Genomic DNA, 27,522 nt, shown 5'->3' on the forward strand with positions numbered 1-27,522 from the left:
CTGCACTGTATTTCCTTCTTCCATTTTAGGCTTCTGACCTATACTCTCAAACAAGAATATTTGGCTAGTTAAGGCCATTTACCTGTATGCTTCATAAAGCATGAAACAAACATACCTAGAATTAATTCATAATCTTCTCCTCATGCAAATGTAGTCCTACATTTATTCATCTCTTTTCCACATCTATGATTCTGTCAATGTTAATATTCGTTACTATAACATACAAGACAGGAACTAGAGACACTTAGGACTCCTTTTATCTTTCCTTAATTGTAGTGTTTTCTATATGTGAGATGCTATTCCAGGTATAGGGACAGAGCGGTACCTAACAGTGACTGCAATCATAAAACTGTTCTTTGTTCATGTGTATGGGTGTGTGAGACAGGAATAGGCAGAGACAGCTAACAAACCCCCTCAGATACAAACAGCAGCATACCAGCTGCTCATGAGCTATATCAGAAGGTGAGGAAAGCAGCTACTACTTTCTACAGGGTACTCGGGAAAGGTCTTCTTTCTGGCTGTTAGAGACTTAGTAGTCAGAGGGCAGAGATGCAGACACTTAAGAGGAAGATGATCAGACACAGAAGCAGAACTAGTTTTGGTACAGTGAATCATTACAGACAAAGTAAACTTGAGGAGAAATGGTGGGATATAATGCTGACATCAGGCCTAGATTACATAGGACTTCATATGATTTTAAGGAGGAACTATGTTGTGTGAGTGTGTGTGTATGTGTGGAGGCCCCAGGTCAACATTGGATGTCTTCCCCAGTTGCTTTCTACCTTATCATTCGAGACAGATGCTCACTGAACTTGGAGCTCACTGATTTGGCCAAACCACCCCTGGGATCCTCTTCTCCCTGCTTCCCAGCACTGGATTACATGCCTGGCATTTTACTTGGGTGCTGGGAAAGTCAAACTCCAGTCCTCCAGCTTGCATGGCAGGCACTTTACTCAAGGAACCACCTTCCCTGTGCCCAGTGCTTAGCCAACTGAAAAGGCAGTGTCAAAGGTCAATGAGATGGGAAAGAGTTTTGTTAGGTGTGGAAAGGAACTCTATACCTCATAGGCAGGACTGAGGGTAGAAACAAAGAAAACAGCTAAGAGAAAGAGACTTGGAAGCCTGGAACACATTCACAGGTGAATTCTCCTTGATCTGGCTATGACATTTTTATTTTTTTTTAAATATATTTTTGTCCTCGCCACATCCTTCACTTATTATTCCACAGCACTCCCTTGGTTCCTAAACATGGTGCATTTTAGGGACTTTACACATGGTTTTATTCCATCTAACTATGATTTTTTTGGTTATAGCTCAAACATGAATATTCGCCTGAGTAGCATGACACTCAGGATAAATTAAGAGCTATCCATTTTTCCTCCTCATGATGCTTATTATAATTTATGATAGACTTTAATACTGATCTCCCCTACTAGACTATAAACCTGACAGAATAAAACTGTTTTGTTTGTCATAGTATAATTAGTACCTATCAGAGTAAAACATACTCAACAGGACTTCTGTAGAGTAAATTAATAAATGACATCACAGATGTAGCTTACCTGAAATAATTATTGAGTATGAAATAATTACTGAGTTTGGTAACATATAATTTTGGAAGATAATGGTCAGAATAACTTTGGTTTTTGAAAAATTATACCAAAAATTGATTTTAATTATATATTTGACAAACATATACAGTCATATTCAGACTATTTTAAGAACCTAATGAGTACTATGATTTCATATATGCAATTATGTAAATCTGAAATGTTAATTTTGTCATCAATGGGATAAAAATATCAATGATATGAGAAGAATAAAATTCCAAGGGAGCGTGTGAAGTATTTTGACCATGCTTATGATCAAATGATTATGTACAGATGTAACTTTTAAGGAAACTGCTCTAATGACTTAATAAGAGTGCTATATTATGGAATTATTGTGCATTTTACAGAACTTTCATGTGTCACAGATATATTTGCAATGGTTATACAATCACGTGAATACCTTTAATGCCACTGAACTTTATACTTCATTGTTATGTATCAGTTGACACAACAGAATGAAAGGTGCTAACAAAATTTCCTGTTAACTCATTAGTATAATTTTAAAAGTTATTTTTTATTTTATGTGCAAGAGTATTTTGCTTGCAAGTATACATGTGCACTGTGTGAGCCTTGTGCCCATGGAGGAGAGAAGTGGGTGCTGGGTTCCCTAAAATAAGGATGACTATGAGTCTCCATTTGGGTCCTGGGAACCAAACCTAGCTCTTTTGAAGGAGTAGTAAGTGTACTTAACTGCTTAGGCATTTCTCCAGTTTCTGATTATAGCACACTTTTGGAAAACAAATCAAATCAAAACAAAACAGGCTATTCAGAATATTCTGACTAACAACTCAGTTCAACTCACTTATTTATGTATCTCAGCCATGTAAACTTCCTTGTCTCTATTTCCTTAGTAGTCAAACAGAGATTCTTAGTCTAACTGACTGACTCCTACGGAGAGGAAGCGAAGAATATGAAATCGTATGAAAAATAACTTGGAGCACACAGACAATACTTGTTCCTACTATTTGAAGATACAACTCAATCTCTGTTAATGTCTCACTATAAGTTTATTTAAGAGCTAGTAATTTATTTGTAGATATTATTCACTGAACAGTGGGTCTAGTAGTCAATTCATTAACCTTTTTCCCTACTTCAAACTTAGTTTATAAGTCACTGTAAAAAAGTGATTCATATTATTTAGTAAATGGTTTCTACATACATAAAGAATACTGAACTCAGCTGATTATGTGTAAAAAGCACAATCACAAGATATTTCTTGTTATAAACAAAAAAGAAAGATGGTCTCAAGAACAGAGAGGGGAGAGGGAGAGAGGCAGGTGATTAAAAGAAAAAAACTGCCAACAAGCATAGCCTGAATTGTAATTTAAATGCATCCAGTTAAAAGAAATTGGCAAAAGACAAAGTACGATGGACTTAGTGTGGTTTTCATCCTTCGAGAATTTACCAATCTAAATCTACTACATTTTATAGTGATTATTTGAGAATACCAACATGCAATGAGAACACAGGGCTGTGTGGAAGAGGGGGCAGGAAGATTCTGAGAGCAGAGAACCTTGGAATCTGCTGAGATCATGTCTCCCAGAAATGACAGGGAAGCTTTATCCATGACACCTCAACAACACAGCTGCTTAAATATGATTTGAACAATGACCAATAGACACCCTAGCATGGCAGGGGGAAATTTCATGGGACCCCACTCCTAGATAAAGAGTTATAAGCAACTAAGGAATGAGGAAAGTGGGAAAATAGCCTTCTTATTCAAGGATGAGCTCCCAATTGGTTGGCCTTGAAATCTACACAAACAAGTAAGACTGGATGGACTGAGCAGATTGTATGTACATACCTGCTTATATACACACACAATTCACTAACAGTAACAGAGACACAGGCTATAATTTCAGAGGGAATGGGGGTTGCATCATGGGAGGAACTCGGAGGAAGAAAGGGGAGAAATGATGTAACTATAATTTATTTTAGAAGAAAAGAGAGCTGGACAGTGGTAGCACACACTTTTAATCCCAGCACTTGGGAGGCAGAGCCAGGCGACCTCTGTGATTTTGAGGCCAGTCTGGTCTACAGAGCAAGAAAGAGGATCTAAGCCTGAAAGTTAAATCTTCCTGAAAACTGTGTTGATGTTGGAATGTGTTTGGTAAAAGTATTTAGCTTAAATGACATTTCTATAATTAAGCAAATGAGTTCTATTAACAGAGGAAAGGTTGGAACCAGTTTTTGTTCATTTGATTTTTAGAGGTACAAATTCTCTAGTTCCCAATATAGATAACAGAATGGGGGCTGATGAGATGGCTGAGCAAGTGAAAGTACCTGCCGCCAAGCCTGACGACTTTGGTTTGATCCCTGGAATCCATATGGTTGAAGGAGAGAAGTGACTCTGACATTCTCTCATTTTCACACATGCACACACACAATTAATGTGAAAAAATTTAGAGGCAAAGTTTTCCTACATTAAAGTAATTAAAAAAATCAAGATACTTCAGCCTAATTATGCTGATAAACTGCTGTTAATAGAGATGTAACCATTATGGTATCACTCAATAAGTACACACCAGTTCTTAAATATCCATGGATACCAAAACCTGTGGATGCTCCAATCTTTTATATAAAATGGTATTTTTCACGTAACTATGCATTCTCCTGTATACGTTGTAATTTTCCATTCTTATTACTTATAATCAGCAATACAATGCAAAGGCTGGTTAGCTGTTACACTGCATTCCCACGGGTACAGAGGACTGACTAGATTTGGAAATCAGTGTCGATCATGTTAGCTGGTGTAATGCACAAACTCTGTATTTTAGAATCTGATGCAGTAATTTGTGATTTCTTAAAATAATGTCTCTATGATCTATAACCATGTATCATTGTCATATTATGACATGAGTTAAGAATAGACAAATCATTTAAGTCTGTATCAGTTAAAAAAAAAAAACACTGATTCTAGAGAAGTTTTCCATTAACAGAAAGAGTGAAGAACAGACAGTTACACTCTTTTTCCTCAGCTGAGGTGAAGCCATGTTTTCACAACAAGAAACCGTTAGTAAAGCCACACGCTGTGGGACACCCTGTTAGAGAACCATTTTTTCTCGAGTTGTAAATATTAAATTCTCACAACTATACTGCAAATCCAGTGCTTCCTAAAATCACTTGTCTGGGACCCCAGGTTCTCCTTCCTCACCTTTAGAAGTCTCTAAAAGAGCAGACTTCTCCTTTGTTCCACTGCAAAGAGAGGACAAGGTGAAAACACTCCTATTCAGTGTCTAGAGGGAATGCCCTGTGCAAAGTGGCTAACAGCTTGGCTTTCCAGGTTTTGGAGAAGGGCCCGAGTCACTGAACTTAGTAATTTGGAGTAGACTGTTGTTTGGCATTGGTGATCAAGTGTGCCCTGCTAAAGATAACCCAGTCTCATAATGAAGTGTAACTTTCACACACTTCTGTAGGATATTAATAGTTATACCATTTTATATAATGAAATGACCACTCACTTTTTTTTTTAAGATTATTGAATTACTAGAAGACATTACATTAAAATTCATCATTAGTAGGAATGTTAAAATGTTTGGAAGCTCATGAGTGGGCTTCAATTTTACAATGAAACAAAACAAAACAAAACACTGAGGAACTCTGAAAAGGACAAACCGAAGGCCTACCTTCGAGATTCTGCCTTCATCTTAAAAAATAAAATACAGTAATTGGGGCTGGAGCCATGGTTCAGTGAAAAGCACTGGCTGCTCTTCCAGTCCTAGGGGATCTGATGTCTTTTTCTAGTGGGCACCAGGCAGGCACATGATACAGACATACAAGCAGGCAAAACACCAATACTCATGAGAATAAAGAAAATAACGTGATTCCCCCCCTCCTTTCTAGCTTATTTTAGAGAGCTTTGTTTTGGAGAAAGTATAGTTTTCAATTAAAATATGATACAAGTATGAAATAATATCCACTATTCACACAGTTGTTGCTGAAATTATCACTGAAGATCTTCATGATCACTACTGAAAGATTACAAACTATCATCATCATGGTCAGACTGAACGATGTGAAGAGAAACAGTCGGGTTTACCCATTAACTGCTATCAGATGAACCGACCCCAGCCCTGGCTGACCAAGGCAGCCAGCCTCAGACTTAGTTTGCAGGTGCAATGGCTTGCTTGCCTATCAGCCCAGCACGCACACACAGGACTCGGGAAGAGTTTCCTAAGCCTGAAGTCAGCTCTGCTTGACGGACAGGCAGGCAGTTTCTCCAATGGCTCCACTAAGTCAGCCATTGACGATGTTCCCTGATCCCTGGTCTAGAGAGTTCAGCTGAACTTAACTGGCCAAGAAGCTACAAAAAGAAAGGTTAAGTTATGTTATGATTCATTTGGATCAACGATAAGGTACTTTATAGACACTTAAAATACTAGATGGCAAAGTGTCGTCATTTCCTCTCAAAGACTTGTATTTTCACCAGTCCATACTTTGTACTTATCTTTGGAGGTTACCTCCTGTGTAGAGGAGATTGAACTTTAAAATAGGAACAAAAAATAATAGATTCAAAATTAATAATTCACAGAAAATACAAAATGTCATTAGGTTAAAATATCAAGAATAGTCTTCCCACTCTTCGGGCTTTTAAAACACAGAAATTTTATTTATAAAAAGAGGATTAAGTGCCAGCAGGTGATGGTGCATGCCTTTAACTCCAGCACTAGGGAGGCAGAGGCAAGTGGTCCTCTATGGGTTCGGGGACAGCTTAGTCTACAGAGTGAGTTCCAGGACACCCATGGCTACACAGTGAAACCCTGCCTCAAAAAAACCAACCAACCAACCAACCAAATAAACAAAAAAAGGAATGAAGTAACCTGCTCTAATTTATATATATGATAGTTACTTCAATATATACTTCATTACTTCAGATTAAAGACATATTTAACAAATATGAAGAATGAACAGAACGTAAGAGAAAGAAAAGGAAACTTCCATGGAAAGAAACGGACAAGGAGGCAGTAATCATCTCTTTCTCGTACACCCAAGCCAAAAGCTCTTGACGAGAAAGGAGTTAAAACGTGTATGGGAAAGGAAGAATGAGTTTCTCTACTTTTAAATGTCAAGCCTTCATTAAAGTTTTAAGAATTTATCCTTTAAAGCAACAGACCTCTACTGAACAAAGGGGAGATGCCACTATCTGTTTCTACTTTGGGAATTTGAATTTCCTGCTTGGATTCTATGTCTTGCATGAAGTACCATTTAGTCTGACTACAGCAATGAACCACGCTACCTAACTGGGAGGCAGGGTACCATCCTACCACCAGCAGCATGAGCCACAAGTGCATGCTTAAATAGCTCATGAATTACAACTTGTCAAAACATGTAATATTCTTACCTATGAAAACAATAAAGACAGAACAACTCTACGCTTTTTGTAGTAATGAATCCCATGAAACACGAGTTTCATTCTGTTAGGAAAGACCTACCTGAATAGCTGAGTTCATGAAACACGTATTTCCCAAGTTACTTAAGCCACAGAGGCCTGGCTGTTCATTGTTTCTTCCAGGTTCTGAATAATCATAGTTCTTATAAGCAGTATATGATGGGAGACAGTAATTTGAGTTTTTCACACTGGAAGAAAAAAAATTATAAAAATGTAGCCAACTGCATCACAATAAAGAGTACTTTAAGCATATGCATGAAATATGTGGTTAATCATTAAGTATATTTTACTGAACACTCAACCGGTACATTTTGAGATACCACTTTCAAAGTAACCTCTTTAATAATTAAGGCATTCTTTATCCAAGCAACAAAGCACCATATCAGGAGCCACATCACTCACTAAAACCCACTATCCTGGCGTTCTACCCTGGATTAACGGGAGCAGCGTCATATCAGGAGCCACATCACTCACTAAAACCCACTGCCCTGTAGGTCTACCCTGGATTAACGGGAGCAGTGTCGTGGCTTGCTCCACTCTGCATTGCTCCATCAAAATGAAAACATTCAGATTTTAAACACCACCCGCAGCAATAAATCATCTCATTAATGTCTCTTTAAGTTAGCCTTCTATGGTAAGAGTGAGAACTTCAGGACCCAGAAGAGTTGGGCTTTAGTTACAGATGAACACTGCGAGGCCCAAGGCCACTGTGACATCACTGTTGAGATGCGCTCAAGATTCTGTTTATAGCTTCTAAGCTAGACTAGCAAAATCTAGTACTGAAATGCAGAGAACGGTCTCTCATCAGGAATCAGAAAGGAGCATGTGCTAGGAGATCCAAGCATTACTACTTGCCTTTTTTCTTCTAGCTGCTGCAATACTGCACTTTAACTTTATAAACAAAACAAACAAACAAAAAAAATTGACCAGTATAATAAATGTTAAAAAAAAACCTCTATAAGTTAGGAAATCAGAATAATTTTAGAATTAAGAAGTCAATAAGTTAAATCTGTTATTTTTATGTAAGTTTATGAGAAAGATGAATTCTTAATTTTTATAGGGTAGCTATTTTATAAGAATACTTATGAGTACTTTGGAAACAGTTCAAAAAATCATATTTTCAGTCCTTTTTGCTCATTAGGATGAACCTGGATGCAAATCAAGGTCATGGGATAAAAGTAAATGATGGTATAAAATAAAATGTAGTTTTACAAATAAACACAATAAATCAGTAACTCAAATAATAAAGACTGGCTATAATTGATTCCTGATATTTAATTTCCTCATAATTTCAAATATTCCATTTTGTTATTCTATACATTACACTCCCGCTAGATTAGAATGGTTTACGTGAACTACAGCACTGCTTCGTCTACAAAGGTTTTTTATAAACATATGCACACCACACCAAACAGACAACAGGAGACATGAAACAGCCCAAGAGTAGACACAACTGTTAGGGAGCCTCAGACATCAAGAGGCCCAGAGGTCATCAAGGGCAGATCCTTTCACTCACGGTCAGCTTTTGCAGCACTTTCATGGTTAATACACTAATTTTTAAGAAGGGAAAATACCCCAGTTCTTGTCTTTAGGTTTAGAAACACTACTCAGAGCTTGGTTGAGGCACACATTATAGGAAAGTTCCTTCTGCCTTGTAAAGTACAGCTATTTTTATTTAAAATCTTTTTCTTTACTTATTTTGAAATCGACGTTGTTAGTGAATTTGGTCAACAGAATGTGATCTGAGTTTTATCTCTGGCCCTGAGTGGAGACAACATTCTAAACAGTGGTTCTCAACCTGTGGGTCATGATCCCTTTGACAAACCTCTATTTCCAAAAAACATTTACATTACGATTCATAACAGTAGCAAAATTACAGGTATGAAATAGCAATGAAAATAATTTTAGGGTTGGGGGGTCAGTACAACATGAGGAACTGTGTTACAGGCCAGCATGTAATGGAAGGGTGAAAGCCATTGCCTAATGAAGGTTACAGGATTACAAAAGTCACTGCCCCTTCCTACCACTTCAAGAGGAAGGCCATGCCTCAGGAAAGCTATTGTGTCTGAAGACATGTTGACATGATTCTCTTCTCTAATCAGACAGTCCTATGGACACCAGAGGACCTGCTTTGATGCAGCTGCTTATAGATCGTCACTGCCAAGCCTGTCCACTCTCCGACCTGTCATATTCTCTCTCTCTCTTTTGATACTATCCTAACTCCTAAGCACATTTGCGCCAGCAGTCAGGGAAGCTCATTTTTTCCAGAAGGACTCCATACCTCTTACAGCTCATTTGCAGACTTACCTCTAACTCAGACAAGCACACTTCTCCCCTTACCCAGTTCCATCCCCATAGCTGAAGCTGAGACTTTCAGCTTGGTTACCCTCTTGTTTTCTCTTCCACTCTAATACAATCCCATAAAACTCGTCTTTAGATTTCTCCTAAGTGTGTTTGATCAGACTATGACTATTTTTAGTGCTTAAAAAAAAAAAAAATACGCCCCCCTCTTAGCAACAACAAAAATATCAACTCCCTGGCTTTCCAAAAAGAATCCACTCTAAGATTAAATGAAAATATCAAGGCCCAGAGAAATAGAACCTTGATGAAATAAAACTCACAAACACTGGACTTATGGTTTTTGCTTTGAATTTAATTACAAATAGATAAACAGAATTCAAGTTTCTTTTTTAAATTACTAGCCATCTAACTTATATTTTCTTTTGTTTTATAGTCCTAGTAAGTAAAAAACTTACCAAGTATCTGTTAGGAATTTAATGTATCATCACTCAGAATGTAATTAAAATCAAGATCTCCTATACAGTTTTAAAAAATGTTTATTTCTTAGACATTTCTACATATGATAGAGTAGAAAAAACAGATACACCCTGGCTGTGAAATTTAAGTAGCCAGAGCAAAAGATCAAAGTACCCTTACTACATACTCATGAGTGCTCATGTGCGTGCATGTATACACACACACACACACACACACACACACACACACACACACACACCAATTAAAGCACATTTACATGCTTATCCCTGAAGTCTATATTCAGCTGTCTTTCCTTACATGTAACATAAATAGATGCTGGAATGTTTTTAATTCATTAGGACAAACATGAATGAAACCAAGGTCTTATGCTAAAGTTAAAACAGATTGTTTCAGAATGCACTAGACTCTTTACTTACTCTGAAATGGGAAAACCTTATATGCAAAGCAGTTTTCTAGTTGTTTTAAAAAACCTGAATCTCTTCAGAGGTGTCTATACTTTGGTTTAAATGCAGGATCAGTATAATGCTTACCCAAAGACTAAGACAGTCTACATGCACAATGCTGATCCATGTTATGCATTTTAACTGCACAGAAGACTTGTCCTGGTCAGTACAGAAGCTAGCAGCCGTCTGCATACCCGACAGAATACTTGCAAACTTGAAAAGCTTTCCTAGGCCCCATGGAAGCTTCTGCTTCTCTTTTTTGCTAACGATTGGAAGGTAGTCATCATCTTTAAATACTATTTTGAAAGATTAAGTTTACAGAAGCATTAGTAGGAATTTTAATACTGTACTGAGTCAATACTGTATTGTAAATCCTCTTTAATAGCGATATGTGAAAACGGAAAGTTTTGTACATCTGACTTTTTAACTTTCCGATTGACTTTTCAATTAGTATTGGTGTCTGACATCATAAACATGTATGTAATCATGCTCACTTCACAGTTAACAAAAACGTGTTCACCTTGGTCATTCAGCAAAAACAGATGGTAAATTCTAGATCACAATGTCTATGGTTATTGCTATGACTTAATCTCATACAAGGTATCATTTTAATTTCAAAAGAAACAGACAAATTAACAAAACACCTATTTTGATAAGGAATGTTAAAACCTAGATCATTAAAATAGCTTTAATAGCAATGTTAGTAATATCATCAAATACAATAAAGCAGAAAAATAAAGGCAATGAAACCATTAACAGTTAAAAAATTAGCATATTTAAAAAATGTTCATTAATTGTAATTGAGGCAAAAATATTTTATGACCTAAGAAGTAACATTACTGTACAGGGTAAATGAACTGTATTCTAAAAACAGACTTCACAGTTTTTTAAATAAAAACATTTTATTAAACTTAAATTGTGAGTGTACTTTATCACAGTTATAATAAAACTGTTATCTCTGGAAATGAAACTTTACCTCTTAGTGAAGTATCAGTTTATAATAATTTTAGTCTTGGACTTGTAAATATGTTTCATATAATCCTGTGTATCTTCTGTTCTTAATATATAATTAAGTCTGCAGTATAATCACAAATTTTAATATACTATTTAATTCTGTAGACCACATCCACATACATGAAGTTTGATACTCCATTCCCTAGAGAGGTCTCTATCTTGTTGACCGACGTGTAGTGAAACTACACTATTTCCCTCTAGTCTTTGCCTACTATTGATTTCCACAAGTCAAGGAAACTGAAGAAACAAACCTTATGTCAAATAATTACTTAAATGTATTAATTCAAGTTTTTAAAATTAAAACAAAACAAAGCTTCCTAAATTACTTCTGTTCATTACTCAGAAAGGGAAGCCATACATACATAGGACTTACTTTCAAGCTCACAAATGCTCACAGCAGTTCCTCAGGAGGGAGTTCCTACCATAAGTCCCTAAAATAATCTCCAGTTTCCCTCAGGAGTTTCTCTTTTCAGTGGTTGAGACTAGAGCACACTATGATCTTTTTTTTTTTTTTTTTTTTTTTTTGGTTTTTCGAGACAGGGTTTCTCTGTGTAGCTTTGCGCCTTTCCTGGAACTCACTTGGTAGTCCAGGCTGGCCTCAAACTCACAGAGATCCGCCTGGCTCTGCCTCCCGAGTGCTGGGATTAAAGGCGTGCGCCACCACCGCCCGGCTTTTTTTTTTTTTTTTTTTTTTTTAAATTTATTTATTTATTATGTATACAGTGTTCTGCCTGCATGTGTCCCTGCAGGCCAGAAGAGGGCGCCAGATCTCATTACAGATGTTGTGAGCCACCATGTGGGTGCTGGGAATTGAACTCAGGACCTCTGGAAGAGCAGTCGGTGCTCTTAACCTCTGAGCCACCTCTCCAGCCCTTTTTTTTTTTTTTTTTTAAATATGAAGGAAGAAAATAAGACAAAAACAGAGAAACAAGAAACCACATATACCAACACAATGACTCCAGTCAAAATACAGTCTATAGTCAATACTCGTTAGACATGTTAAAACTGCTTTAAAAATGAATATAAGGGCATAAGTTTTATAGTAGATGTGGGAGCCATCTGCATGCAACTGGTACAAACATAAAATTTTATCCCCTACAAAAAGTAATTTTGATAAATGAAAATACATGTAAAATACAAACTGGGTTATAAAATATTTCTTTCTTGAGAAGCCCTTCCTGCTGGTAGTATTTTTATGTGGAAGAGAAAGCAATATAACATCTGGATAGTCACACCTTCATGCTTTACTTATTATACTACAGTGTAATACTAACATATAGTATATATAATTCTTATGAATTATGACATGAAGATATGTTTTAAGCTTGCTTAATCTGAATAGGGAAACTTATTACTAAAGAAATGTGTCACTATTACAGCTACTCAGAAGAAAGCCTTACACGAATAGATATAGTTTAATTTTTTATGGTTGTAACTTACAAAACTAATTAGTGGGGAGCTTGACATGTAAAATATTTATACTCAATTCCTTTTATTACCCAGTTATATTATTTAGTTTTCTGTTTCAGGAAATCTCTAACCTTTATGAATTTGATATCGATCTTTTTTTTTTTAAAGTGTTTTTATTTTTCTTAATTTCTTTACCTTCTTTTAAATGCTTGACAATAATCTTGGATTGAAGGTTCTAGAAAGCTAGAATATCTTTCGGATGGCATTTCTTGAATAACTGAAACATTTTTCATTGCTTAGAATGTTTTGTGATGACATCAAATTCTTTTACATATAAAGACGTTCTGGGTTGTCTGACTGCATGTGTACTCTTGGATGAAATTGTGCTGTTTACATTTTCTATTTTTGTAGTGTTACTGAACTAACCTTTCTCATTATTTTTCCCCTTTAAAATAGTCTTAGCTATTATCATCACTTAAAATCTAGATGTGTCAGGGTCACTTTACCAAGTTCCTACAAAACATGAGGATTTTAACAAGGAAATTAAACTCATAAATGTAATTACTCATAAACGTAATTATGATTTATGATTATTTAAAAAACACCTTTAGTGTTTTCAAATTTATGAATTGATAAATTAGATGCCATTTGTGAAGTGCACTAATGTGTAAGCCATCTGAACTGTGAAAGTAACACATAACCACAAGGTGCATATCATACCCATTAATAAAGATGGATAATCTATTTGGATAAAAGTTCTCATACACTGATTGAGCAAATTACAATGAAAATGGTTTTCTTTTTACTTTTTCACTAAGATAAAAATGGCATGTTTTGCTAGTGAGATAGTTCAGCAGGGAAAATGCTTGGCAGATAAGCCTGGTGACCTGATTTCCCCCTGAAGCCCACTGCAGGTGGAAGGGTGAGTGGACTCCACAGGAGTGTGATTGTCCAGGCAGCACAGCCAGAGTCAGATGTTATAGGAAGGGCCCAGTTGACTTTCAGCTTCTTAAAAAAGCAGTTAAGCACATATTTTCACAAACTACATAATTTTAAATATCATGTATTGTGGAGAAAAGAAACTATTAAGAAAAACTGCTTTTTCTGTAGGCTCTGTTCTCCAGCTAAGAATCACTGACACATGGGTGGGTGATTTATATGGGTGACTATCAGACCAAGGTGACACATGAGATTTATATTCGTCCTATCAACTTGAGTTGTAACAAAGTCCTATGAAAATCTCAATAATTAGAATCTAAATTTTAGAATATAAAATTCTGAAAGCTCTATTTTTCAGCCAACTCATATACTATCCTGTATTAAATCAAGTAGTTTTTAAAATGTGTTTTATTTCTAGTGAAGTGATTCTTGGAAGAACTGACCAGTGATTTAAGAGAAAGCACATTTTGATTCATGAAGACTTTTACCCTAAATTTGCAACCTTAACAGGGCCAACCAGTCAGAGAGAGAGTTTAAGATGCAGTGCTTACTTTCTGCTGTTGATGTTGTTATAATTATTTGATAGAGATGAAGGAGAGATCTTTGGTAAAGCTGAAAAATTGGATGCACCTGGGGACCTTTAAAAATATGAAAATGTCAAATTAGATAAAAAATGAAGAATTACAAAATTATGAAATAAAGAAAAGAAACAGATGACAATGTTTGTAATAAATGAATGCTGGAAAACAGGTTTTATGGTCAAAATAATTATATATATTTTGTTTTTAATTTTCAATATATTTTTCCTTTGAAGTACAATAGTACACAAGGGAACTTTTTCAAACAATATTTATGAAATTATAAAACTTGCTATTATTCTTATAAATCCACTAACTCAATATAGTAGTCACTTCTCAGGGTAACAATTACTAGTATCTTACAATCATTTTCTGTACTTTTAGCGGAGTGAGGCTCCTTCACTTCCTTAGTAGGCACCAGGACACTGCAGTTACACACAGTACTGACACAGGGCTCAGAGGACGTTAACCATTCATTAATCTTGAAGTCAGTGGGGAAAGAAGAACAAAAGAAAAGTCCACACATAATCCCAAAATACAGTATTGGGCCAAAAGTGTCTCTGAAAAAACCTGAAGACCATATATATGACTATATGATACACACTTCATTAATTCAGAATCTTTCAGGGCGGGGAAATTTCTACCATGACTGGCTTTTAGATAGTAAATGTTAAAGGCGGACAGAAAAATCAATAAATCTATTACAAAGAAATAAAGTACATAAAGGCGTCTCAAAGATTCAATTTTCTTGAGTTCTGTAAGCATTACATTTCCTATGGACTATCTAGCTGGGGGCTGGGAAAGCTGTGCTGTGCCAACTCAGTCACAGTACACTAAACGAGGCCCAAAGTGATGCATGGGCTTTTAAAAACTAATCTCCTCCACTTGGGTGCTAAACGAACAGAGACTCGGTCAACAGGCAGGACAGTGTAATCCACAAAACTTACTTCAAGTAATCTGCATTTAATCTTTATACACACACATGAAATAAGTGCTGGACAATAAAATTTCTTAAATATAAGAAAAATTAGACTTCTGAAGTTCAAACGTTAAAAAAAATCCTAGTAAGAACTGCCTTTCTTTGTGAAAAAGGTTCTTTTTACTACTGAAAACTGCATATTGATGCGCTCCTGAAGTCAGATACCTTCCCAACAGGAGCCTCTGCACAGGAAAGTATGTCCCAGGATTGTATTGTACTAAGCTAAAATAGAAATACAATCAGCTAAGTTTTAAGAGCACATACAGTCAAGGACACACTTTAAAGCTTGAATGCTGCTAATATTTTACCTAGTACTTTTCAAACATTAATTAAAAGAACTCTTTTGCCTTTTGATAATTAAAGTTTGTTTGTTTTTGAGATAGAGTCTCAATACAGAGCCTCTACTAGGCTGCCCTCAAGCTCAGAGATCCACCTGTCTCTGCCTCTCAAGTTCTGAGTTGAAGGTACAGTACATACCACTATACTGGCCACTATAAGAATTTTTAAGTAGGGGAAAAATCTAATAGGGTTAGAATTTGAGTTGCAGCAATGAACTGAATATATTAATTTTTCAAAACTTGATTCAGCACAATTTTCCAGAAATCCCTTCTACTTTATTTTCAGTTAAAGTATGGAAATAAAAATATACTTCATTTAATCAAGCAGAGACATATGTTTACACATGCATTTCCTAACTGTCTAGAGCTTTTACTATTGAGGAGTAATTGAACTTATAGGTTATATTAAAAAAGGAAAAAATATCATAGAGTTAATTTGCATTTTCATAGTAATTTCTATGAAGTTCACTCAACCACTCAACATGAATTAAACAATTCTTATATGCTTCATTTTTAGGGCGTCTGAGATTATAAAAAGATACAGTTCTTGATCTCAAGCAGGTCTGCAGTCTAGAGGGGAAGAATGACATCAGTACTAAGTGCTTTAACAACTTCTAATACAGAACTCTCTAAGTGGGACAGGAAGTAGCTTAAAAAATGATATGCAGTAAGAAGTATACGTAGGAGTTACGAATATTTAAGGTACAAAGAACAGTATATGCAAATGTGTGGGACTATAGAAACAATTGTGTTTGGAGAATTAACAGTCAATTGACCCTGGCTGAAATAGGAGGTATACAGTGGTAAGAAGAGACTGCAGTCAGATATGTATGATAATAAACAGCCTTTTGTGTCCTGTGAAGGAATCAGAATTTCACCCAACTGATGGAACATATTACAGATTTTAATAAGGACCATCGACACAATCAGATTTATATACCAGTAAGACTACTTACTGGGGGAGAGAAATACAGTAATGAACAGAACATAGATTACGAAACTATCAAGCTGACAAAGGGGGGATTCAATAAAGGGTGAAAACTAAGAAAGCGGAGTGAACATGTCTGTATTTAAGAAGCAGGTCAAAAAATATTGTCCACGGATACAGGGAACCAAGGACAGAGACCCTTTCATGGCATCTGTGAGGTTAAAATTATTTTCTTAATACTGAGACAGTATTAAAATGTCACTTGGTAGCTTTTTCTGGATATTCAAAGTCAAGGTTAGGTCAAACTACTGGCACATGTACATAGATCAAAGAACACTACTACAATCTAAGAGAGAAAAACAATTTCACCTAAGAACATCATCTCGACAAAGCAAATCAAAATTGTATTAAACCTTGACTCTTAAAAACCCTTCAAAATTTATTTTTAATGATGTCTAGGTATGTGAATGTGTGTATAGGTATGTGCACGAGACTGCAGGTGCCGTGGAAGGAAGCGGAAGCCAAGCATGTCAGATCCCTTGACACTGGAGTTACAAGAAGCTGAGGAGGACTGAAGAGGGAGGAGCTGGGAACCCAGCTCGGGTATGGAGGAGAACATGAGCACTCCCAGCTGTCACTATGTCTGCAGCACACTCTGCTTCTTATACATACTGCCTGGCCAACCAGAAGGCCGCATGCAGCAGACGACACACTCCACTCAGAAGCCAAAAAGCTAATGTGAACGCTAATCTGAACTGCAAGTGTAACTTGTCACTCAGCATCACTCTCTCTAGTTTGTGTGTAAAGAACTGAATGACTTGTTGATCTTTTGCTTGTATATAATTTAAGGCCTTCAGCTGTGAAGACCTAGGAGACATTTTCTTAAAAACAGGTAGAAGTCTGACAAGTGAAAATATTACCAATGGTGACAAAATCTGAACTTCCAAGTAAAATCTCTGTGAACGCTGACTTTCCAACCACAATGTTAAGTTCAGACTTTTCTCAAAAAAAATGATTTTTTAAAATGTGAGTTTATAAGAAAGTTACATTATGAAACGTATCAGTGTTCTGAAGGTCTGCATAACTCAGTGAATATTTTTCAATTGACCATTATGCACAGTTAAATATAGATTTTAGTGTAAGGCTACAAGTCATTGATATTCTTCAGATCTCCATTTTGCAATCAATCTTTTGAAACTTATACCCCGTGTCAAGTTTTGATTCATGTGAAGTTCCTTCAACTACATGCCTATTCAAAGCTGAATTCTCCCATGCACTTCATCCAGTCCATCATAGTGAACTACATGCAGAAGTCTGACAGTAGCTGTCACCACGTAACCAGGTAGTCTGAGTACATTAAGCACACTTCAGGTTAGGTGCCATGCCCAGCAGTAGATGGCCAACAGAAAATAAACATAATGATACTTTTGTAGACTTTTTTTTTTTTTTGGCCTCATTTGGCTTTGTTTTGGCTTTTTTTTGTCTTATTGATCTTTTGCTTGTATATTATTGTTTCTATTTTAAATGTTTTGTGGTTTTATGTGTGTTTTTCTTTTGTTTGCCTAGCAAAAGTATTTTAATGCTACTTTGTAAAGACCTTCATTTTAAAAATAGTTAACTTTATAAAAATGTTACTGATGTTAAAATGTAATTGTTAAATAGTTACTCACAAATATTTTACATTTTAATGTATTACAATAAACTGATAAAACCCACATAAAAAGAAGTTCTTTGAACCAAGCGGTGGTGGTGCACGCCTTTAATCCCAGTACCTGAGAGGCAGAGGCAGGTGGATCTCTGTGAGTTTGAGGCCAGCCTGGTCTACAGAGTGAGTTCCAGGACAGCCAGGGCCACACGGAGAAACCCTGCCTCAAAGGGGGTGGCTGGAAACTTTGAAGACTAACAGGATAGTCTTCAAAGACTAATAGCACTGCTTAGGAAACACCGTTTCACAGGGGGTACCTGCGAGATGTGCAGGTTAGAGGAGAAAAGTGACTGAGGAACTGGGAGCCTGGAATGGAACCCGGTAAACCAATACAAGAAATGCATATATTTAAGTATGCAAAATAGAGAACAAATATCCGGTTCAACCTGATGTGGTGTCATGTATGATATTCAGGAAGAACAGGAATTTCGATGAAATGAGAAGTCTTAATACAGATGTTTATTAACACTGGCTTGCATTAAGAGAAAGCTGATATTAATACAGCATCTGTGAACTGTTTCCTGACTTTGGGTGCCTATTATGGATGAAAGAAGATCTTTATATTCTAAGGATTATTAATATATTTAAGACATAGCATAGCTGCTGCATAGACTCAGTGAAGCCAGGAAGAATCTCATACATTACAAGTGAATGATTCTCCCCAGAGAAATTAGGACTTTATTAAATTGGGAATGGTACTAAGGACAGTTTTGGAAAAAGCTACCTGTCTAGAATGCTGGCAGGGGTGATGGTAGTACACCAAAACAAGAAAACCAAAAAAGAAAAAACTCAAAGAAGCATTGGAGGAAATCAATGGTTTATTCTCTAATGTGGTGGATTTTCTTATGTTCATGAGAAAATGACATTAGAAGGGAAACAAATAAATTAGTACCTACTATATGCATAGGAAAAAGGAATTAATAAAAGAAAAAGCAAAGAAAAGTCTAGGATGCATTGATACAAAAACATAGGTAAATGTTTTCCTTAAATACCAAGGAAATTAGAGCAAGAGTGATGCATGTAGACAACAGATAAAGAATTACTGATAAATGAATACAGTTCATGTTTTCTGACTAAACTTCTGAACCATATTTCACATAGCTCATTCTAGCTGAGATTTAGAGTTAATGCCACATTATTTATAAGTCAACTGGTTTATTGAAGGTGACCAGTGACACTTAGCTCTCACTTACGATCTAATTTGAAAATTACACTCTTCCTTTTCTAGTGGCTTTCTACAGAAGAGAAAGGAAATGTTTGGAACACTACATATCGACTGACTAGAGATCAAACCATTTCCCTAGCGGTAAACTAATTCTGGTCAGTGTAGACTAGGTATAATATAAGGCAGTGTATTCTTCTCTTTGAAAAATCAGATAGGTAAGATGTCAATTTAGCTTCAGTGGTTTGAATAAACCTTATTCAACACTCCAATGTTTGTAGAGTCTGAATTTTATGTCCAATGTGATATTTCAATTAAATGTGTATAGTTCAGTACAAAGTTGACCTTCTTCAGGAGGAAAATATAACTTATCAACTTGTTCTTGTTGAATTAACTAAATATTTAACATACATTAAAATCTAACACCACAATGTTCAACAGCTAAAATGTAGCTAACTTTGTCAAAGTAAAACAGTCATCCTAACTTTATGAAATCTAATGACAAAGTTAGCCAAACAAAAAATAACACCAATCATAAACTCTCTATATTTCTACCAATTTTTCTAAAACAAGTTCTTAAAGGAAAACTTGAATCTCTTCAAATATTAAATGTTTTTACTTTGTGATTACTTCTATTCAGAAACATTTTTGCTGTGTGCCTCCTACTAGCCAAGAAGGGGTAGTAGGTACTCAAAAGAGTTAAAGATAATTTATTATCCAAATCCACAGTTCTTATCATGCTCAAACTCTGGCTTCTTTTGTAAGTTATTTCCAACACATTTTTGGTTTGGTTGTTCCCTCATCTTACATATTAGAAGTCTGAGCAAAAGCCATTCCATAGCTGCTTCTTTGTAAGAACTATGTGAATAAGGAAAATGTAACAAATGTAGAGATCCCAGTACAATTTAATTGCTAAAATAAAATGGGTACATTATTGTGTGATTAGTTTCCTAATAGGTCCTTAATTTTGCCCCAGTTAAGTCTATGCCCTAATTCTTTATCTATTTACTCTTTTGGCTCTATCATGGTGTTTATTCTCTAAAAATGTTCACAGAAGACAGCTGGTATAGAAAAAACAGAAACAATTATCAGTCACCTACAAGCTTAATATATATCCTCCCAAAAAAGTGATAGGCGATTGTATTTTTCTTTCCTTGCAGAATTCTGTAAAAATACTACAACACTGGTTGTAGTAAGTTTATTATGTGATTAAGTTTATGCTTTATAGTTTTAGTTGTTAATTTAGAAGTCTGTTAATAAGAGCATCACACAGCGCAGGAAACAATGCAAGAGTAAGAATTATTGGCATGGAATGATGGCTCAGCTTAAAAACACTTGTTAGTCTTGCAGGACCTTGGCTCAGTTCCTAACATCTACACAAGGGTTCTCAACCATGCATAACTTTCGTTCCAAGGGGATCTAATGCTTTCTTTTGTCCTCTACAGGTACCAGGCACACTCGTGATGCATACATGAACATGCAGGCAAATCAGTCACAACATGAAAGAATTACTGGCATTGTTTATCTTTCATTCACACATGCTTTAACCAGTTGATGATAAATTCCTCTGGTGTTTACTTTCTACTTGTCCATAGAAACATAGAACCATCAACGGCTTTCAACCTCTTTACACCAAGGATCTTCTCACATGTCCTTTTATTAGCATTATTTAGTAACAATGAAAATGAATGAATGAAATTCTAATATTATCTTCACAAAAGGCAATTTTTAGTATTCCAGAAAACCAATTTAGTTTTCTTGTTATGTAACTGCAATTATTTAAAAATGCTTTAAATTATTACACCTAAATGAAACAACAGAGAAAAAAAGTACAATAGAGCAATATAGTCAGAAACTAGTGAGCTCACAACCCAGAGCCACAGCTCAGGAATAAAGAATTAACTTCCATTGTATTTTTGTTGTTGTTGTTGTTGTTGTTAAGTAAGAGTTAACTTATTGATGTAGTTTTCTTTTTAGGAACCCCCAGGATTCCACAGTTATTATACTTTAACATTTCTTATTTTAAGGTAACATAGACTTGGCTATCCATGCATTTCCAATCATTTAGGATCACTAATGCTCTTGTCTTTGCAAAGCAGAGAAAAGTAACAATATCAAATTTAGAGACGAAAACCTTTACAGGTAAAACTGGAAACGACTGTTTTGTGAAGTGTAAGAAACTGGATACTCAAAACTGGATTATACATGCAACTTCTAAAGCAACTAATAAGCATAGAACGTTTTAAATATATATATTGTGTGTGTATAAGCTAAAACATCAAATTATATGTTGGTATTTAGCAGGAAAATTTAATTGAATAGCTTTTGAGTGGTTCTTAGATTTTCAGATTTCTAACAGATTTTAGGTTGCTTTCCTAAATTAAAATATATTTAAATGTTTTAAGTAAAATTAAATTTATTCCTTAATATTTATAGTATTTAATTAACATTTCTTTAAGTGGCCCCTAAAATTTATGGTTTAACATAAATGTTAATGGTTTCCATATGATCAAAATGGGCCTGGGAAAACTGGCCTACAGGCAAACCTGTATTGCATTCATGACCGATGTGGGCAGGCCCTGTTTACTGGGGACAAAGCCACCCCTGAGCAGGTGGTCACAGACAGCATAAGAGAGAAGGCTGAGTAAGCCTTGCCGGGCATGTCAGTGAACAGCATCTCTCCATGGCTTCTGTTCCAGTTCTTGCCTCCTGGTTCTTTTTGAGTTCCTCCTCAAGTTGCTTTTGGTCATGGTGTTTTACCAGACCAAGAAAACCCTAAGCCACCCCTACAAGAACCCCAGACTGTAAACCAAATCAAAGCAAACCAAACCCGACTGCTCATCTGTATTATAAACTAAACTCGTACACAGTTATACGAGTTTGTTGAAAGCAGTCTTTGGAAGTAAGGAGACCCCCCTGTCTTAGATAGGCATGTTTGTTCAAGCATCTCTAAAACACCCTGTCATGGGTCAGGCTGGCCCTCTGCCTCTGTCACCAAAAAAGGAGAAAGGCAAACAGCTAAGGGTAGTAAAAACATTGCACTTCTGAAAATAACTGAAAGGAAAACATTTCCAACAGGGGTTACAATTGCAGCCTCTGGCATAAAGATGCCTATGGCAGGAATGAGAACCGGTAAGCTCATCCACAGAGATGCTCAACCCTGTCTGAAAACCTCTCTATAGCGAACTCCAGTAGACTGTTTCAGAACAACTGGTTGCCCTACTCATTTCTGCTGGATGTCATTATGTCCAACTGGATGATGTTACTTACCTGCTATTCTTTTACTCTTGCCTGCTACAGGTCTAATAAATGCATTCATCTAAATCCATTATATTATATTATTATATTGCAGATTATTTTCCAGAAAGAACAATATCAGATGTTCAAACAACCTAACTGCCAGGAGGTAACACACTACCATGTACCACACATCCTGAGTTAAACATGTCTTTCTCACCTCACTCATTTGTCACAGGCCATTGCCTTCTGTTTTGTTCTGGCTAGTGTGACATTAAGTCTTTTACTTAGCATTGTACTAATTCTCAGTTATCTACTAAACAAATTTAGGCAGCCTTACTTACATTTATGCTGTTTTATTTTCTACAGTTTAGTATTAGTATATACCAGAGCCCACAGATGTATAGCTCCTAAAATAAATATAAGCTTTTGGCTTTCTATAAAAAAAACTTTACTGCAATATAATTATACCTCTGTGCTAACAATGTTAAGGCTGCTGCTTGCATGCCACATTAGCACAGCTGCAGATCACCTGATCCACAAAACTGAAGCTCTCTATCAGTTATCCTACTAAGAAAAGATCACTGACCCCTAGGCACAGAAAAGGTCTATTGCCAATCTGCTCAGTTTCCACAGTTTTCAGCAGTTTGTTGATGTAGATTTTTTTTTTTTGAGATTATCATGTATCATGTAATTACAACATTTTCCCCTTCTATTTCCCCCCATTCAAGCCTTCACATATACCGCTCTATTTTCCTTTAAACTCACTCATCTTCCACTATTTCATATATGTGTGTGTGTGTGTGTGTGTGTACATATATATGTGTGTATGTATATATATATGTATATACATGTATTCCATATGTCATTTTTTTTTTTTTTTTGGTTTTTCGAGACAGGGTTTCTCTGTGTAGCTTTGCGCCTTTCCTGGTACTCGCTTTGGAGACCAGGCTGGCCTCGAACTCACAGAGATCCGCCTGGCTCTGCCTCCCGAGTGCTGGGATTAAAGGCGTGCGCCACCACCGCCCGACTCATATGTCATTTTTTTAATAGATGTTTTCAGGGCAGATCATTTAGCACTAAACAACCATTTGGTGGGTTCTTCCCATTTAGATTTTTATGTAGATTATCTGATCATTAGTGTTACAAGGCCCTTCCATATTATGTGTCAATAGTGAATTTATCTTCTGTCTTAATTGAAGTATGCTTAAATTTTACAATGAAATACGTTATTTACTGCTGATTTTGGTCACATAGGCTTTCTTAAACTAGGAAAATTTTCTTTTATCATTACTTTTCTAGGATTCTTTTCATACACAAGTGAAAATATCAAATGTTTTATATTTGGTAAAATGTCATTTGACCATATAAGATACATCTGGTGTATGTTTTACATTGACCGATACATAAACTTCTTTTGTTGGCAACCTTACTAAACTGGTGGATACTCTAGCTGTACTTCCATGTATTACACCTTCATTCACCAAGTTAGTAGGTCAGTATGGTGTATTAGGTACTTTAGCTATCTGAACAAATTAAAATAATTAAGGGGAAAACTGATCTGGACTGAATGTGGTCTATAACATGTAGTCCCAACTAATTGGGAAGCTGAGACAAGAGCATTACCTGACCTCAGGTTTTCAAGGTCAGCTTAGGCCATACCTTGCTTTCAAAAAAAAAGAAGGTACAGGAAGAGGAGACAGCCAGGGGAGGTTGGTAATTTTATACAGAAAAGGCTTCTCATACTTTAGAGCTCGCGATATTTGAATATGGAATTCAGTCAATTTTACTTCAAAAATTGTTTCACAATTCAGTAAGTGTAAAGCAATCTAAACATAAGTGAGAAAAACAAAAGCAGTGGTTTTGATCAAACACTAAAGTGAATATTCACAAGAAGTCTACAATTTCCAAGTCTGTACCTGTTAAGAGATCCATGATTCAACTCACATGCTTTTACTTCTTCCCACAAAAACATTGGCTTTACTCTAAATTCTATCCGTATGTCCAACTAAGCAGGGCACTGAGCAATACACACCACTAGGTAATTACTATATTTAGGCACCAACTCACAAGAAAGTAGACAAAAAACACAATAAAAAAACTTCACATAAGATCAAAAATGCACTTTCTTCCTTGGGAAGAAAATTTCTAAGCAAGTAGCAAGGCTGTTTGCTTCTACAAATTTGCCATGTCCGCTCACCTAATACATTAGTAATTTAATTACAAATCATTATTCTGAAAATTTTCAAAATTCAGATCTACAATCCATCAGAGAACCTGAAATTCAGAGTTACAGAAAATTACATTACCCTCCAACTTATGTGGCATCAATCAAATGTGAGTAGGTATGAAGCTCTCTATAGTTCTCATTTATCTCACTTATTTAGCACAAGGATTTGCAGAAGGAACCTTGGTGTGATATAAAGGGTCTCTTTAGGCTATGGAAATATTACAATTATAGACACATGTATTACTTCTCAGAGACTTGAAGTTTATGTATTGTGATATAAATAGGTTTAAGTCTTTGTGATAATGCAGTGCAGATCTTGTAATTTTGAAAAAGATTCTCAACTCTTTCTTCCTTCATCATCAAAAGCAACTCTTAATACTCTAGACGCTACATCTACTTAGTCACTTAAATTCTGAGACATTTGTATAATGGAAATACTACTCTCACACCAGACTATCTTTCATAAAAGAAGCATTTCATTAATAGGTGTACTTCAAAAACATCACAAAAATACTTCAAGAAAACGAAACAAAATGCTTAAGGATCTGACTATATTAAACAACGCAACATTTATTTACACTATCACTTATTCTAAAAGCAATTTGACTTTGAAGGTTTTAAATTTGTACCATATGAATCTAAGTGTAAACTCAGAAAACTTCTCCAAGAATAAAGTAGAAAAGATAAAGGATATATGTATTCTTGCAACATACAGTTCCGTTTGCTCTACTTTTGGACTTCAGTATCCAAAGTGTCCAAGTGTCAACATCATGCAACAGAGCACAAGAGAAGCACTTACTTAGGAGCAGAAGGACCCCTTGGCCACGTCCCGTCTTCATTTTTTTGTTCTATCACTAACACCTGCAAACACGACACAACACAGGGTGTTTGTCCACAGCTATGAAGTCAGACAGCTTTAGGAGACAAGCTGATAAGGAACTAAAGTAACTGATTATTTAAGGACCAAACAGACAAAATCGGTCTGAAATAAGCCAGTACTGACAGTGAAGAAAAGGAAATAAAAAATCAGTTTCTGTAACTTTAATAACATGTAAGTAAACCAAACAATAGACTATAAGTTGTTTCAGTTAAAAGTGTATGTTTTAAATTGTATTTACACTTGTAACATAGGATTGTACAGTTAGCAGATGTCCTATCAGTGGCTCTATCATGATTTAACTATTAATATGCAGATATTATTGAGAAACAGTGGCAAAAAAATTCCGAACTATAGATTACTTGTAATTTGTTTAGGGCTTTGAAATCTCTTTTAGAACTAGTTTTTATTACATTTATGGATTTATCTGTAGTGTGTATGGGTGCCTGTTTGTATAGGCACCCATGATATATGGGCAGGCCTGTGCTTGATGCCCTCATGGAGATGAGAGAGCAATTGGCGAGGTCACTTCTCTCCCTCCACAGTGTGCATGAACCTAAGTCAGACTTGGCAGCAAGTGCCTTTACCCACTGAGCCATCTTGCCAGCCTTAAATTATGAAATCTTTTAGTACATAACTGATAGTCACATTTATAAGAATCCAATAATGAAATTATAGTAGCTCAAGTCCCCTGCTGCAGCATGTTTTAGATAGACAAAAATCATCTAGGGTAATAAAAAGTCCATGCCAAGACAAAGCTATACTTTAAAAAAAATCCCCAACTCTTTCCCCTTTTATGTTCCAGATTAATAAAAACGCCTTTCTTCTAGTTTCTGTTAAGGATGAGTCATGTAAGAAAGAAAATTTAATTTTAAAATACTTATTAAAGGAATTTGTGATATTACTAATAAGAAATAAAAAAATCTAAATTTTCACTTTAAAACTACAATGTAAGACAACATGAACTGAAATATAGTGCATCACAAATGAATACATTCTATGTATTTAGTTTATATACTTTTTCTTCTAGTTGCAATTCTGCACGCTACTCTACATCCTCACAGCAATACTCCTTGAAGGACTATGTGCTTCCAGACCACTTATAAATTGGCTTTTTGACCCTAGTCACACAGAATGCAACAGATAAACTGTAATGATAAAATATAAAATGTGAAATATAATTGATATTGAAATACTCATTCAAAAAATTCACATAACTTGTTGGCAGAGCACTCACGTTAAAGAACTACTAAAGTTGCCTTTGACTAGTGTATATTCTGCACTCAGAAGAGCTGGCTGAGGTGTGTCACTCTCAAAGAGTGAAGGGTACCAAGCACCTCCCATCCAGACCCACTGGATGTTCTCCTTACCTACCAGTTTATCCATTATCTCAATTTTCTAATTATCATCTCAATATGGAAATATATAGTTTTAAAGATTTACTAAGTAGCATTTGAGTGATTCATAGCTTGAAAGATTTTCTTTACTACAACTTGCAACTATAATGATATATAAACTATATCTGCATATACATAAATATTATGGTCATTTGGAGGAGCTAAATCAGGTTTAAAACAAGGAATTTCAGCTATAAAAACTCTCAAAGTTATGTATTATCTTTAGCGATAACATTTTAATATCTAGTAGCATTTTACTTAAAATTCCATATTTTACAGCCAGATAGTATTAATAAGCTACAAAAAGTTATAAAATTCATTCCTTTTATTTAAATCATTTTCTTTATTCCAGTCATTTTCTGAGTAATGTTTTGCTTATTGTTAAAACTTGGAAAAACTCAAAATTTAAATTATACACACATCAAAGGGAAATGGAAAATTCACCAGTATTGGGAGGTAAACACTTTTGTACTATATTCCTCTCTTTTTAAAATTCTCTTTAATTTTA

At 35.5% G+C, this 27,522-nt stretch overlaps 1 protein-coding gene across 3 annotated transcripts in view; it reads right to left on the reverse strand.

Moving 5' to 3' along the window:
• Usp15 (ubiquitin specific peptidase 15) overlaps positions 1–27,522 on the reverse strand; it is a 105,161-nt gene that overhangs the window by 38,225 nt on the left and 39,414 nt on the right. For 2 of the 3 annotated variants that reach the window (XM_052753493.1, XM_052753495.1), the window contains 3 exons: positions 25,540–25,601; positions 14,135–14,221; positions 7,043–7,187 (listed from right to left, as the gene is read on the reverse strand). In XM_052753493.1, coding sequence (XP_052609453.1) covers positions 7,043–7,187; positions 14,135–14,221; positions 25,540–25,601 — 294 coding nt within the window. The remainder of the gene's footprint in view (positions 1–7,042; positions 7,188–14,134; positions 14,222–25,539; positions 25,602–27,522) is intronic. The other variant, XM_052753494.1, reaches the window with a different exon arrangement.

This window comes from Peromyscus californicus, unplaced genomic scaffold (genome assembly GCF_007827085.1).
Source record: "Peromyscus californicus insignis strain IS unplaced genomic scaffold, ASM782708v3 Scaffold_24__1_contigs__length_46423439, whole genome shotgun sequence".
NCBI classification, from domain to species: Eukaryota; Metazoa; Chordata; class Mammalia; order Rodentia; family Cricetidae; genus Peromyscus; species Peromyscus californicus.